Source organism: Canis aureus, chromosome 5, assembly GCF_053574225.1.
Source record: "Canis aureus isolate CA01 chromosome 5, VMU_Caureus_v.1.0, whole genome shotgun sequence".
Taxonomy (NCBI): Eukaryota; Metazoa; Chordata; class Mammalia; order Carnivora; family Canidae; genus Canis; species Canis aureus.
Genome location: NC_135615.1, coordinates 5932231 through 5948620, shown reverse-complemented (window position 1 = coordinate 5948620; position 16390 = coordinate 5932231). Strand labels below are relative to the sequence as shown.

General features: G+C 40.3%; 1 protein-coding gene across 9 annotated transcripts in view; it reads right to left on the bottom strand.

The window, feature by feature from the left end:
• Positions 1-16390, bottom strand: part of LOC144313633 (ankyrin repeat domain-containing protein 26-like) — a 212726-nt gene that overhangs the window by 146806 nt on the left and 49530 nt on the right. For all 9 annotated transcript variants that reach the window (XM_077896684.1, XM_077896685.1, XM_077896681.1 and 6 more), the window contains 3 exons: positions 7489-7592; positions 4789-4903; positions 4458-4631 (listed from right to left, as the gene is read on the bottom strand). In XM_077896684.1, the coding sequence (XP_077752810.1) occupies positions 4458-4631; positions 4789-4903; positions 7489-7592 (393 nt within the window). The remainder of the gene's footprint in view (positions 1-4457; positions 4632-4788; positions 4904-7488; positions 7593-16390) is intronic.

Genomic DNA, 16390 nt, shown 5'->3' with positions numbered 1-16390 from the left:
AGGATTAACCTCACATGGCTTACAGATATTCCAAAAGGTACATGATTACTGTACATATATAGAAAAAATGTTTGTAAAAAAAACGACTTTCAATTCCTAACTTAGAAAATTCATCCCGAGGCACCTGGGTGACTCAGAGGGTGAACATCATGATCCCAGGGTCCTGGGATCGAGCCCATATCAGGGTCCCCATAGAGAACCTGCTTCCCCCTGTGCCTAGCTCTCTGCCTCTTTCTGTGTGTCTCTCATCAATTACTGAATAAAGTAATGAAAAAAATAAGGTGACAAAGAAACAGAAAATTCAATCCCAATCCTAAGAAATTAACATAAAATACAAAATATATATTATAAATTAATATGGAGTGTCTTGAAAATCTTGAAATCTTTGTCAACATATACCATAAAACAGTAATTGTAGACTCAATGGTTATGGAGGCAAAGCAGGTGACACGAGTCAGTGAAGACCCTAGGCGGGGACACGAGCAAACTGGAGACACACGCCTCCTATAAAGGGACAGCCTCTGCACAGCATACCAAACAGCAGCATGGGCTCAAGGTACCAAAAGTGATCTGTAAGAAAAGCTCAAAATCCAGAGTTCTACATGCGTGCCATAATTTTAAGTGTTAGCTCAACTGACAGTGGAAACTAAATACATCCAGGGGCTACATTTAGTCTATAGCCTACTTGTGTTTTTCTATTTGCTGTGACTGTTTCCAATGGCCGTGCGTAAAACAAATACTTGGACATCAAACCTTTCCTAAAGCATCAGGATCATGTTTTACCAACAAATTAGGCCCCACCTTCTAAGGAAAATTGCTGTGAAGACTCATTAACACCTACTGTCAGAATTTTCCAATGCTTGTTTCAACTACAATCTATTTGTATTTACTTCCCTCACATTGCTAACCGAACAGACAGGAGTTCAGAGGAATGCTGAAGCAAAGTTATTAAAACAATTACCATCTATATTGTCACTAACTACATGCTGAATGTTTAACACAGTAGTGATTATGCACTATGCCAGGGCCCTATGAATTTGAAAGACATCCTAAGATAGTCTATCGTACAGCTTCAACTAAAAAAGAAGGTTCACGGATTTCTACTGCTGCAATTGGGAAAACCCTGCTTGTAATAATCAGAATGGTAGCAAAACACGTAAAATCTTTAAAGGGTCAGACTCTACTTATTAAAAGACTACTCATAAAGACTTCCCATCTGGGTGCCGGTGAATGACTGATAGTTGGAAGAAAAGGTAATTATTTTTCAAGCCAACGAGATGACCAATAATTTTCATCTGTAATTCTCAAAGAGATACAGACAGATGAAAGGCTAATGTTGGAGAGAGTGGAAGGAAGTAGCCAGTATCCAACTTCAGTTAAATCTCTTCCAGAGATTTAATATTTTTACATCTCTAAATTTGTATATGTATACCTACCCATTCAGTAGTTGTTAGCCAAGAGTTGTAACAGAATCTCAAAACCCTATTTCCAAATTTCTGCGTACACACGTTATTGGATTCACTCCATCGAAATCTTCACGGGACAGTTTAGGCTTGTAAATTCTTTTAAATTCCCTAGTTGACTGTGATTCACCAGCACAAGTCTAGCTGAGAACCAGTACAGTACACAACCATGCCAGTCTCCCCTTTCACCTATGTGGCCAATTCTCCCTATCACTTGAGGATTCAGCAAAAAACAGAAATGAGTCACTTATCAAACCTGCATTCAATTTCCATGGCTAGAGGTAGAACAAGGTCTAGTAAACTCAAAATGCAACTTGATTCCATTATTTACACACTCCTTACTTCCTTCCCATCAAGACATTCTAGATTTGCAAGCAGAGTTTAGACTCGTATCTAAGTGGCTATAGCTGCAAAATACTATACTGTGTTCTTTCCTCTGCTTGTCCACTTTTTGTTTTTTTTTTAAGATTTCTATTTATTTATTCATGAGAGTCTGAGAGAGAGAGAGAGACAGGCAGAGACATAGGCAGAGGGAGAAGCAGGCTCCTCCATTCAAGGAGTGCCATGTGGGACTCGATTCGGGAGACCATGGGATCATGCCCTGAGCCGAAGGCATATGCTCAATCACTGAGCCACACAGGCGTCCCTTTTCGTGCCCATTCAACCACCAGTTTACTGCCAATCTGATGTCCTTAGAGTCCTCCTAGAATTGATCTCTATATAAGTTTACAACACACTCACGGGTTCGTAAAGTAAGAATTATTATCCCTGAAAATTGAAGACTCCTTACCTAAACATAAACACTGAAGAAAAACAAACACAATCCAAAAACCTTGTCTTGATATTTCCCCTCACTTGCCAAATGTCTAAATCGCTCTGCATGTTCCTGACTGCTTTCTCCTTTTCCCCTCTTTTGTCCCTCTTAAGTCAAGGCTGATAAAAGATAAACTCCGACCGTGTTAATAAATCACTGTTTGATCAAATAGGAACTTCTCAACAGCAGCAAGATTTGATATTGTAAAATACACTTGTTTTCTGTTTTAAGTCAAAGCCTATTTCCAAGGCAAATTTTGCTTTCCTCTGTTGTTTGACACTAAATAAGAAACAAACTGGGTGAGAAAACATTTTTGAAAATAAAGTTTCAGAACACATTCTGTGTTCTCATAAATATTTGCCATAAATACATAAAAGAAACTTGCCTTCTCTAATGCTTCTTTAGAGGTATCATTATTTAGGGGCAACTGAGTGGCTCAGTCCGTTGAGCATCTGACTCTTGGTCTTAACTCAGGTGATGATCAGAGTTATAAGATCCAGCGCTGCGACAGACTCAGCGCAAAGTCTACTTCAGATTCTTACTCTCTTTCTTTTCCCTCTGCCCCCACAACATCCCCTGCTTGTACATGCTCGCTCACTTCCCCCCAAAAAATAAAATCTCACGGCTGAGTAATACTCCATTGCGGACATATACCACAGATTACTCAACAATTAGAAACAAAAAATACCCACCATCTGCTTCAACATGGATGCAACTGGAGGGTATTATGCTGAGTGAAGTAAGGCAATCGGAGAAGGACAAACATTACATGGTCTCATTCATACGGGGAATAGAAAAGAGTGAAAGGGAATAAAGGGGAAAGCAGAGAAAACGAGTGGGAAATATCAGTGAGGGGGACAGAACATGAGAGACTCCTAACTCTGGGAACCAAACAAGGGATGGTGGAAAGGGAGGTGGGTGGGGGGTTGGGGTGACTGGGTGACGGGCACCAAGGGGGGGGCACTTGACGGGATGAGCACTGGGTGCTGTGCTCTTTGTTGGCAAACTGAACCCCAACTAAAAAAATTTTTAAAAAGAAAAAACTAAAAGATAAAATAAGTACATAAACCCCAGAGTGTGAGGTGAAAAAATAAATAAAAAAGCTTAATTTAAAAAAGGAAGGCAGGAAGGAAGAAGTATTATGGTAAGCCTGGGGGGCTCAGTGGGTCAAGCATCTCTCTCTGGTTATGGTCACGATCCCACTCCTGACATCAAGCCCCGTGCATCAGGCTACCTGGCTCAGTGGGAAGGCCTCTTCTTCCCCTACCTCTGCTCTTTCCTCCCTACTCATGTTTGCTCTCTCTCATATAAATACAATCTTCAAAAATAAAAAGTGTTGTTATTTAAAGCAAAAGCTTAGACAGTTATTTCAAAATATTTTCATCCAGGAAATGCTTGAGCTTCCAAATATGAAAAATCGACCCTATCTATGGCACACAACAGTGTTTCTGCAAGGGCAGCGACTGAATGTAATGCACGTCAAAGAAAGCACAGGGAGACTGGCAAGTGTGGTCATCACCAGCTCCCCATGCACACCTACCACCCTACTGAGGAACTACATAGGCTGAGCAGGAGCTACTCTCTGGAATGGGAGGCCTCACCGTGGTACATGGCTGGCAGAGTGGCTACCAGCACAAGCAGATACCACCTGTAGGATGTCATGACCTGATCCCCCTGCTCTCATCTTCTGAACCTTAGGGCCTAGAGTGCCCAAGGCCTATTACAACCTGCTGCTTTCTCCTCCCATTTACATTCACCCAAGCTACTCCTCTGGGTCACGGTCTCCTACTCATCCCCAGAAGCATCCATTTCCTAAGCCCCTGCACACCTTTCGGCCTCCATCATCACCACACTCCCCTCTAGGCCTTCAATCCTTTGTGGGCTCTGAGGGTACCATCTACTCCCAGGCACAAAGGGGAAGATTTTCTTTCTGGGGTGGAAAGGTTGCTAGCAGACAAAATGTTGCCTTTCTACAGGCATTACTTTTCTCTTTCCCTGCCCCTGCCTTAGTTTTCCAGTTGTTTCCAGGATGACAGGACCTGCTGTATAAAATTCAGTGCCGATGTCTTCATATATATATGTACATATACAAAGAAAACATTTGCAGCTATTTTTATTTACTTATTTATTTATGTATTTATAATGTAAAATACGTTGTAAAAAAAAAAGTTGACCTGTACCTTGTTTCTGATCTCCATATTTACTTTCTTTAAAAGTAGTTTCTGTGCTATTGTGACATTGTCCCCTAATGCTGCATAATGGAGAGCAGTGTTGCCCTTGATGTCTTTTAGATCAGGATTAGCACCATGTTTCAGCAGAATATCTACACATGCCTCATCTTGGGATTGTACAGCCTGTGAGCATTAAAACAAGAAACAGAATGTAAATTCTGGGAACTGAAAGGAAACATGCCACAAGTTTCACCAATGAGTTATGTTTAAATGCAACAAATGTTCATTCCAAGGACTTCAATCCAATCCATCTCAGGCAGATATACCTGTCACCACGCACCTTCAGTAGAGCGGTCGTGTTTTCAACATCACGGAGGTTTAGCTGGCATTTCCGATCTACCAGGAGCTTCACCATATCTTCATGGCCATTGGCACAGGCCAAGTGGAGACAACTCCTGTGAGTGTGAAAGGGCTTGTCAGGATTACAGTGTACCTTTTCAAAAATTGCTAATCAATTCATAGAATTGTAAATGTTAAATACTGCTTATTCTCATGACTCCAAAACAAAGAATTAGTTTACTTCAGACTTCTCTGTCCCACCTTCTCATTACTATCTCATCATCATTTAGTAATTTTTTATATTTACTTCCACTGTTTAAAATACTATGTCATATCTGTCTTCCGATTGGACCCAGACTAATATAGAGGCCAGGGAGTTGCACTCTTTGGATTTGTCTTCTAGAGGATCTACCATAGAGAGCACAGTTGAACTGCAGCTCAAAATGTAGACAGCTGCTACATTTTCATATCCACCGTAGCACTCACACCAAGGCCTTGTGTCTCTGCTAGGCTGTGTCCAGCCAATGACTTAGCACAGAAGGAATACAAGTCATTTCTGTCTCCCGTAGGACCCCTCTACAGGCAAGCTTCTGATGGGGACTCAAGATCAGAAAACCCCGAGGGCCTGTGCTCTGATTCTCCAACAGGGGCTTGCCCTGAGATCCACGGTACAACTTTTCCCCACCACTGACACCATGAATAGCATAGGGTCTACTGGATCCTGCGACCAAAGCAGTGAGGACTCCTAAGCACAGCCTGCACCTGCTGCACAATTCATCTGCTCTGAGACCACTGAAGTCTTGCATTCCTTAGTTTCACCAAGGTGTATGGATGAAACGAGTACTCAATGTAGGACAAGGTTTCCCAACCTTGTACCATGGACATGGTGGATTGTTGTGGAGGCCTCTCTTGGGTATGTTTACCAGCACTCCTGACATCGACCCACTAGATGCCAGCAACATCCTCAGTTGTGAGGATCGGAAATGTCTCCAGACGAATCTATTGTTAGCAGTGTCTATAGCTAATAATACTGCATTGTATACTTAAACTTTGCTAAGAGGGTAGAGCTTATGTTAAGTGTTCTTACCAATTAATTAATTAATTAATTAATGAGACCAGGAAGAGACTTTGGGAGGTGATGGGTAGGACTATGGCTTTAAGGCATTGATGATTTCACAGAGGTCTATACTTATCCACAAACTCACTGAATTCGATACATTAAGTATGTACAGCTTTTGACATGTCAAAAAACAGGTCTCCAGACACTGCCAAATGCTCCCTGAGGAGCAGAATTCTTCTCCCACCACCCCACCCCCAACGCATTGAGAATTAGTGGCGTAAAATATACTACCTCCAGAACCCAAAGAGGTCTCCCAGTTTCTGTCTTTGTGAAAAGGTATTCAAAATGTGGCAATTTGGGATCCCTGGGTGGCGCAGTGGTTTGGCGCCTGCCTTTGGCCCAGGGCGCGATCCTGGAGACCCAGGATCGAATCCCACATCAGGCTCCCGGTGCATGGAGCCTGCTTCTCCCTCTGCCTATGTCTCTGCCTCTCTCTCTTTCTCTCTCTGTGACTATCATAAATAAATAAAAAAAAAAAATTAAAAAAAAAAAAAAAAAAAAAAAATGTGGCAATTTTTCTTTCACTCCTGCGAGAATATCCTGGCATGCCCACTGGATGCCTCAAAACTTCACGGATATGTCAATTCATGCCGTCTTACCAAGGGCCCAAAGCGTTATAGCCTCTTACTGATCCTCATGTCAAATTAGCATGGTGTCAATATGATAGGCCAATGAGATTCTGGGGATGTTCAAATGGTCTAGCTCCATGAGTTAATAAAACGCTGAGGCAAATTAAATGAATGAACACTTTGCCTATACTCTATGAATATGAACTATTTCTGATTCACTAGCGGACTAGAAAAGAATGCATTTGCCAAATCAGTGGTGACACATACCATGTACCTGACGTCTTATCAATCTGTTCTGGAAGCAATAAGAGGCGCACAATAACTATGACTGGAATTACTCTTTGTTTAAGTTGACAGTAACTACAGATATTTGCCACAATCTATCCTGTCTCTGAATGGGCCAGACTAGTGAATCAAGCAGAAATGTGATAGAGCTCACCAGCCTTTCATCCTTTAGCACTATCCCACTGCACCTCTGCTAGGATGCAGGGTTGTTTTTGGTATACCCTACCAAATGAAGGCTTGGAGACAGTTTCAGAGGTTTCTGCTTGGACTCTCTAAATTTTTTTTTCTCAGTTATATTTCCTTATTCAGGAGAGACACAGAAAGAAAGGCAGAGACATAGGCAGAGGGAGAAGCAGGCTCCCTGCTGGGAGCCCTATGTGGGGCTCAATTCCCGGACTCTGGCATCAAGCTCTGAGCTAAAAAAGAAAAAACTCACAATTTCAACAAGAAACACTTTTAGCTACTGTAAAATCATACAGAAAAAAAAAACTATTGCAAATGACATCAATCTATATTACAAAGGATTCTGAATTATACTATACAATGTTCTTCACCTTGTCCTGTCAGAGTAATTGTTTTCTACCTAACCGATCACATGCTGACATTTTTCACTATACTTATAAATACTCTTCTTATTAATAAGTTAAACTTTCTGCCTTGAGAAATTGTTACCACTCTCGACCAAATACTAAGATTCACCAAAAAAAAAAAAAAAAAAAAACCTTACCTGTTAGTGTAGTCAACTGCATTTATATTTGCTTCTTCTAATAAAAATGCCACCATTTTCTCTTTTTTTTCATTTACAGCAACTAGAAGCGGTGTGAGGCCATCCTGTAGGAGTGCAAACAAAATTTATAATTTACAAAATTACATATTTGGATAATGAATCGTAAAAATTCTGAACGATCCTGTAACTTAAACATGTAACATAGAAAGTAAATAAAATTAGCCCTTTCGTTCTCAGCCCTCCATGGTTTCACCAGCTGCTCCTTCTTTTTAAAATACTGCTTTCTCACGGAGCGTGGGTGGCTCAGTTGGTCAAGCATCTGCCTTCAGCTCATCAGCTCAGGTCATGATCCCAGGGTCTCAGGATGGAGTCCCACCTTGGGCTCCCTCTGCAGCAAAGAGTCAGCTTCTCCCTCTCCCTCTGCCCCTCCCCTCCACTCCTGCTCTCTCTCCTGCTTGCTCACTCTCTGTCTCTCTCAAAAACATAAAGTCTTTTTAAAAACTAAAATAAAAATAATAAAATAGACCTCCTCTTCCTCTTCAACAGATTACCTGCAGTCATTCCACAAACTCGCTTCAAACATTGCCTGGCTCCAAGAATCTTTGCTTCTCTCACAATATATATCATGGTATACCCTAGTTATTTTATTCCGCACCATCTAAACCAAAAGATTCTAGAGGGGAGGGGTTATTTTTTATCTCTGTATCTCCACTCTCTAAAACATAGTAGTAAATATTTAAAGTATCGTTACTGATTTTAATGGATATCTCCGGAGTAGTGTTTCTTCAATTATATTCCAAAGAACACATGATCTGCAAGAGATAATGTGCCCCAAAAGAAAGATTCAATGATTGGGATCCCTGGGTGGCGCAGTGGTTTGGCGCCTGCCTTTGGCCCAGGGCGCGATCCTGGAGACTCGGGATCGAATCCCACGTCGGGCTCCCTGCATGGAGCCTGCTTCTCCCTCTGCCTGTGTCTCTGCCTCTCTCTCTCTCTCTGTGACTATCATGAACAAATAAATAAAATCTTAAAAAAAAAAGAAAGATTCAATGATCATCTATGTTTGTGAAACATTACAAAACTGCACTATACATCTAGCACAAATGAACCCCATTTACATTTGCTTATCCCCATTTGACAATTCCTTCTTTTGTAGCAAACATTAATACTTGAGAAACAAGAGTTCCCAGGGATATAGTTTTAAGAACTTTCCAATAAAGGTAAGGGTTTTCTCCAGGTTGTACAAACTTGCTGGATTCTCATCTATCAATGGTATGGGGATCCCAGATGTCAACATAAAACACTCCAGCTCCAAATGAGTCACTAAGGAGATGGACTCTGAATGAAAAGAGCTAGGTTTCAGGGCAGCTGGGTTGTGCAGGCAGTTGAGGGACGCTTGGTTTTGTCTCAGGTGTGATCTCAGGGTCGTGGGATCCAGCCCCACATTGGATTCGGGGCTCCCCTGGCACTGAGCACCAAGTCTGTTTAAGACACTCTCTCTCCCTCTCCCTCTCCACCTCCCCCACCCCCACAAGCCTGTGCATGTGTGTGCTGTCTCTCTAAAATGCATAAAGAAACCTTTTAAAAATTAAAAAGAAAAGTAAATAAATAAAAATAAAAGAAAGAAGCTTCAAATGAATTTTGACCACTTAATACTAAATAATCTTTGGTTAAGGTGGGCCCACAATGAGATGAGCACTCGGTGTTATTCTTTATGTGGGCAAATTGAACTCCAATAAAAAATTGTGGGTTTTTTTGTTTAAAATAAAAAATAAGAACAATAAAATATTAAAAATAAATAACTAAATAAATAGTCCTTGGACTTTCTCCTATTATACCATGATAAAGTTTTTTCTTAACTGTTAGAAAGCTCAGTATGAGATTTTTCTCATTTTTACCCTTTTATTCAAATTCAGTTCCATACAACATACTATTAGTTTCAGAGGTAGAAGTCAGTGGTTCCTCAGTCTTATGTAACACCCAGGACTCATTCCATCATGTGCCCTCCTTAATGTCCATCACCCAGTTATCCCATCCTTCCACTCCACCCCTCCAGTGACCTTCAGTTTGGCTCCTATGATTAAGAGTCTCTTAGGCTTTGTCTCCCTCAGTCTCTCTGGTTTAAGTTTTTCTCTTCTTCCCCTTCTCCTCTGTCTTGTTTCTTAAGTTCCACATATGAATGAGATCATATGATAATTGTCTTTCTCTGACTGACTCAGGGTATTATGCTAAGTGAAATAAGTCAATGAGATTTTATTCTCTACTATACTCATTCTGAGAACCTAATGCACATCTACTTCTAAAAAAACCTGTTTGTATTCTAGTTTCTATTATCATTGCTATTTATGATTATTTTATAATTTAGACTAAGTGTAAATCAGAAATAAAAATGTCATGACTTACCAATAAAAATTCTAATACTGAATGAGCACTGGGTGTTTACATGTTGGGAAACTGAGATTAAGTAAAAACTATTATTCAAAAATTCTAATACTGCTTTATACGGATTATTTTTAGTATAATAAAAGCTACTATATAAATTGCGTATTTAGGGAATAATACCAAGGAGAAAGAGAATACTGTCTGAAATATGCATAATCTATCCAAGTAGAACCAGGATTAACTTCACATGGCTTGCAGATATTCCAAAAGGTACATGATTACTGTACATATATAGAAAAAAAGTTTGTGAAAAAAAACGACTTTCAATTCTTAACTTAGAAAATTCATCCCGAGGCCCTGGGTGAGTCAGAGGGTGAACATCATGATCCCAGGGTCCTGGGATCGAGCCCATATCAGGGTCCCCATAGAGAGCCTGCTTCCCCCTGTGCCTAGCTCTCTGCCTCTCTCTGTGTGTCTCTCATCAATTACTGAATAAAGTAATGAAAAAAATAAGCTGACAAAGAAACAGAAAATTCAATCCCAATCCTAAGAAATTAACATAAAATACAAAATATATATTACAAATTAAATATGGAGTGTCTTGAAAATCTTGAAATCTTTGTCAACATATACCATAAAACAGTAATTGTAAACTCAGTGCTTATGGAGGCAAAGCAGGTGACACGAGTCAGTGAAGAACCTAGGCGGGGACACGAGCAAACTGGAGACACATGCCTCCTATAAAGGGACAGCCTCTGCACAGCATACCAAACAGCAGCATGGGCTCAAGGTACCAGAAGTGATCTGTAAGAAAAGCTCAAAATCCAGAGTTCTACATGCGTGCCATAATTTTAAATGTTAGCTCAACTGACAGTGGAAACTAAATACATCCGGGGGCCACATTTAGTCTATAGCCTACTTGTGTTTTTCTATTTGCTGTGACTGTTTCCAATGGCCGTGCGTAAAACAAACACTTGGACATCAAACCTTTCCTAAAGCATCAGGATCATGTTTTACCAACAAATTAGGCCCCACCTTCTAAGGAAAATTGCTGTGAAGACTCATTAACACCTACTGTCAGAATTTTCCAATGCTTGTTTCAACTACAATCTATTTGTATTTACTTCCCTCACATTGCTAACCGAACAGACAGGAGTTCAGAGGAATGCTGAAGCAAAGTTATTAAAACAATTACCATCTGTATTGTCACTAACTACATGCTGAATGTTTAACACAGTAGTGATTATGCACTATGCCAGGGCCCTATGAATTTGAAAGACATCCTAAGATAGTCTATCGCACAGCTTCAACTAAAAAAGAAGGTTCACGGATTTCTACTGCTGCAATTGGGAAAACCCTGCTTGTAATAATCAGAATGGTAGCAAAACACGTAAAATCTTTAAAGGGTCAGACTCTACTTATTAAAAGACTACTCATAAAGACTTCCCATCTGGGTGCCGGTGAATGACTGATAGTTGGAAGAAAAGGTAATTATTTTTCAAGCCAACGAGATGACCAATAATTTTCATCTGTAATTCTCAAAGAGATACAGACAGATGAAAGGCTAATGTTGGAGAGAGTGGAAGGAAGTAGCCAGTATCCAACTTCAGTTAAATCTCTTCCAGAGATTTAATATTTTTACATCTCTAAATTTGTATATGTATACCTACCCATTCAGTAGTTCTTAGCCAAGAGTTGTATCAGAATCTCAAAACCCTATTTCCAAATTTCTGCGTACACACGTTATTGGATTCACTCCGTCGAAATCTTCACGGGACAGTTTAGGCTTGTAAATTCTTTTAAAGTTCCCTAGTTGACTGTGATTCACCAGCACAAGTCTAGCTGAGAAGTAGTACAGTACACAACCATGCCAGTCTCCTCTTTCACCTATGTGGCCAATTCTCCCTATCACTTGAGGATTCAGCCAAAAACAGAAATGAGTCACTTATCAAACCTGCATTCAATTTCCATGGCTAGAGGTAGAACAAGGACTAGTAAACTCAAAATGCAACTTGATTCCATTATTTACACACTCCTTACATCCTTCCCATCAAGACATTCTAGATTTGCAAGCAGAGTTTAGACTCGTATCTAAGTGGCTATAGCTGCAAAATACTATACTGTGTTCTTTCCTCTGCTTGTCCACTTTTTGTTTTTTTTTTTTAAGATTTCTATTGATTTATTCATGAGAGATGAAAGAGAGAGAGAGAGAGAGAAAGAGAGAGAGACAGGCAGAGACACAGGCAGAGGGAGAAGCAGGCTCCTCCATTCAAGGAGTGCCATGTGGGACTCGATTCGGAGACCACGGGATCATGCCCTGAGCCGAAGGCATATGCTCAATCACTGAGCCACACAGGCGTCCCTTTTTGTGCCCATTCAACCACCTGTTTACTGCCAATCTGATGTCCTTAGAGTCCTCCTAGAATTGATCTCTATATAAGTTTACAACACACTCACTGGTTCGTAAAGTAAGAATTATTATCCTTGAAAATTGAAGACTCCTTACCTAAACATAAACACTAAGAAAAACAAACACAATCCCAAAACCTTGTCTTGATATTTCCCCTCACTTGCCAAATTTCTAAATCGCTCTGCATGTTCCTGACTGCTTTCTCCTTTGCCCCTCTTTTGTCCCTCTTAAGTCAAGGCTGATAAAAGACAAACTCTGACCGTGTTAATCAATCACTTTTTGATCAAATAGGAACTTCTCAACAGCAGCAAGATTTGATATTGTAAAATACACTTGTTTTGTGTTTTAAGACAAAGCCTATTTCCAAGGCAAATTTTGCTTTCCTCTGTTGTTTGACACTAAATAAGAAAACAAACTGGGTGAGAAAACATTTTTGAAAATAAAGTTTCAGAACACATTCTGTGTTCTCATAAATATTTGCCATAAATACATAAAAGAAACTTGCCTTCTCTAATGCTTCTTTAGAGGTATCATTATTTAGGGGCAACTGAGTGGCTCAGTCCGTTGAGCATCTGACTCTTGGTCTTAACTCAGGTGATGATCAGAGTTATAAGATCCAGCGCTGCGACAGACTCAGCGCAAAGTCTACTTCAGATTCTTACTCTCTTTCTTTTCCCTCTGCCCCCACAACATCCCCTGCTTGTACATGCTCACTCCCCCGCAAAAAATAAAATCTCACGGCTGAGTAATATTCCATTGTGGACATATACCACAGATTACTCAACAATTAGAAACAAAAAATACCCACCATCTGCTTCAACATGGATGCAACTGGAGGGTATTATGCTGAGTGAAGTAAGGCAATCGGAGAAGGACAAACATTACATGGTCTCATTCATACGGGGAATAGAAAAGAGTGAAAGGGAATAAAGGGGAAAGCAGAGAAAACGAGTGGGAAATATCAGTGAGGGGGACAGAACATGAGAGACTCCTAACTCTGGGAACCAAACAAGGGATGGTGGAAAGGGAGGTGGGTGGGGGGTTGGGGTGACTGGGTGATGGGCACCAAGGGGGGGGCACTTGACGGGATGAGCACTGGGTCCTGTGCTCTTTCTTGGCAAACTGAACTCCAAAAAAAAAATTTAAAAAGAAAAAACTAAAAGATAAAATAAGTACATAAACCCCAGAGTGTGAGGTGAAAAAATAAATAAATAAAAAAGCTTAATTAAAAAAAGGAAGGCAGGAAGGAAGAAGTATTATGGTAAGCCTGGGGGGCTCAGTGGGTCAAGCATCTCTCTCTGGTTATGGTCACGATCCCACTCCTGACATCAAGCCCCGTGCATCAGGCTACCTGGCTCAGTGGGAAGGCCTCTTCTTCCCCTACCTCTGCCTTTCCTCCCTACTCATGTTTGCTCTCTCTCATATAAATACAATCTTCAAAAATAAAAAGTGTTATTTAAAGCAAAAGCTTAGACAGTTATTTCAAAATATTTTCATCCAGGAAATGTTTGAGCTTCCAAATATGAAAAATCGACCCTATCTATGACACACAACAGTGTTTCTGCAAGGGCAGCGACTGAAGGTAATGCACGTCAAAGAAAGCACAGGGAGACTGGCAAGTGTGGTCATCACCAGCTCCCCATGCACACCTACCACCCCACTGAGGAACTACATAGGCTGAGCAGGAGCTACTCTCCGGAATGGGAGGCCTCACCGTGGTACATGGCTGGCAGAGTGGCTACCAGCACAAGCAGATACCACCTGTAGGATGTCATGACCTGATCCCCCTGCTCTCATCTTCTGAACCTTAGGGCCTAGAGTGCCCAAGGCCTATTACAACCTGCTGCTTTCTCCTCCCATTTACATTCACCCAAGCTACTCCTCTGGGTCACGGTCTCCTACTCATCCCCAGAAGCATCCATTTCCTAAGCCCCTGCACAGCTTTCGGCCTCCATCAACACCACACTCCCCTCTAGGCCTTCAATCCTTTGTGGGCTCTGAGGGCACCATCTACTCCCAGGCACAAAGGGGAAGATTTTCTTTCTGGGGTGGAAGGGTAGCTAGCAGACAGAATGTTTCCTTACTATATGCATTACTTTTCTCTTTCCCTCCCTCTGCCTTGGTTTTGGAGTTGTTTCCATGATGACAAGACCTGCTGTATAAAATTCAGTGTCGATGTCTTCATATATATATGTGCTATAGTACAAATATATCTACATATACATGTTGAAAAACCTTTTGCAGCTACATTTATTTATTTATTTACTGATTGATTTACTGATTTATTTATTTATTTATTTATTTATTTATTTATTTATTTATAATGTGAAATACGTTGTAAAAAAAACTTGACCTGTACCTTGTTTTTGGCCTCTATATCTCCTTTATTCAAAAGCAGCTTGCGTGCTATTGAGATATTTCCCTCATAGGCCGCATAATGGAGAGCGGTGTTGTCCTTGAAATCCTTAGTATTTACATCAGCACCTTTTCTGAGAAGAATATCTACACATGCCTCTTCTTGGCATTGTACAGCCTGTCAGCATTATAACGAGAAACAGAATGTAAATTCTGGGAACTGAAAGGAAACATGCCACAAGTTTCACCAATGAGTTATGTTTAATTGCAACAAATGTTCATTCCAAGGACTTCAATCCAATCCACCTCAGGCAGACATAGGTGTGACCACCCACCTTCACGAGAGCTGTCCTGTTTTCTCCATCACGGAGGTTTAGCTGGCATTGAGAAAGTACCAGGATCTTCACCATATCTACACTCCCAATGGCACACGCCAAGTGGAGAGCCGTCCTGTGAGCATGAAAGGACTTGTCAGGAAATTACAGTGTACCTTTCCAAAACATTCAAATTAATTCACAGAATTGTAAATGTTAAATACTGTATTATTCTCATGACTCCAAAACAAAGATTTAGTTTTCTTTGGAAGAAAGTACAATATTTATTAGTGATTCTTCACCGCTCTATTAAAAGAGCAGCCTATCTGTTTAGGAAGAGCATGACCTCAGGAGGCAGCTCAACCTGGGTTTGATTCCCACTTTAACTCTGTCGCTTCACAGTGACCATTTAGCCTTATCGCAATTTCCTCATCCACAAAATGGGCATAAAAATAGTTGTCTCAGGTCGCCTGTCTGGCTCACTCTGAAGAGCATGTCACTCGATCTCGGGAGCCAGGGGTTCGAGACCCCTGTTGGTTATAGAGGTTACAAAACAATAGTAATAATAAATAAAATAAAAGGTACTTATCTCACAAGACCTCTTGTCGTGATCCTTAAATGAGGATCCATGCAAAGTTTTAGAATACTAGTTCCTAGCACAAATATTATTATAGCTATTACTACAACTTACAAAGACCCACTACAATTAGGGAAAACAATCCAATTATGCCCACTTTGCAGCTACGTTTAAGGATGAGCAAGAATACTCTATTTCAATGATTCCAAGATGCTCATTTTGTCACCTTTTAATATCTCTGACATCGGAATCCAATTTCTAATTCAAAATGTCTTAAAACTATAACTGGCATGATTTCTAAAAATTTCTTCTTGGTACATAAATAGTGGGGCATCATACAATCTACGGTGTGTCTTAAGTGAAATAATAGTGACATATACAACAGGTCTGTTGCACTTCTAGTCCTATGCTTGGAATTACATTGTTCAAGAGCTAAAATAATTTTCAGTAGTTGAAAGCATTATGAGAAGAGAGGACTAAAAGAACAAAAGAATGTTTTTAAAGCAACCCTTACTTTAAGTTTCAAGGGATTTTAAGTCAAAAGAAACTCAGGATTCAAATAAACGGGGAGAGTTCTTTTATTTTTGGGGGGGTGGTGGGAAGCTCATTTTACTAAGCATTTTAATTAATAGAAAATGTTTAGATTCATAGAAATCAAGTATTTTCAATTACCAATATTAGTATTTAGTATTATTGCAATGTCAAAAGGGCAGGTAAAGGTAATCTTTTACAATTTCTGATTCAGAAATGTTTTCCTTTGACAGGAAGTTCCAAGGAAAAGCTTCACGTGAGATTAAGTCCTAATACTTCCATTTAAAATTTCTCACCTAGGGGCACCCGGGTGGCTCAGTTGACTGAGTGTCC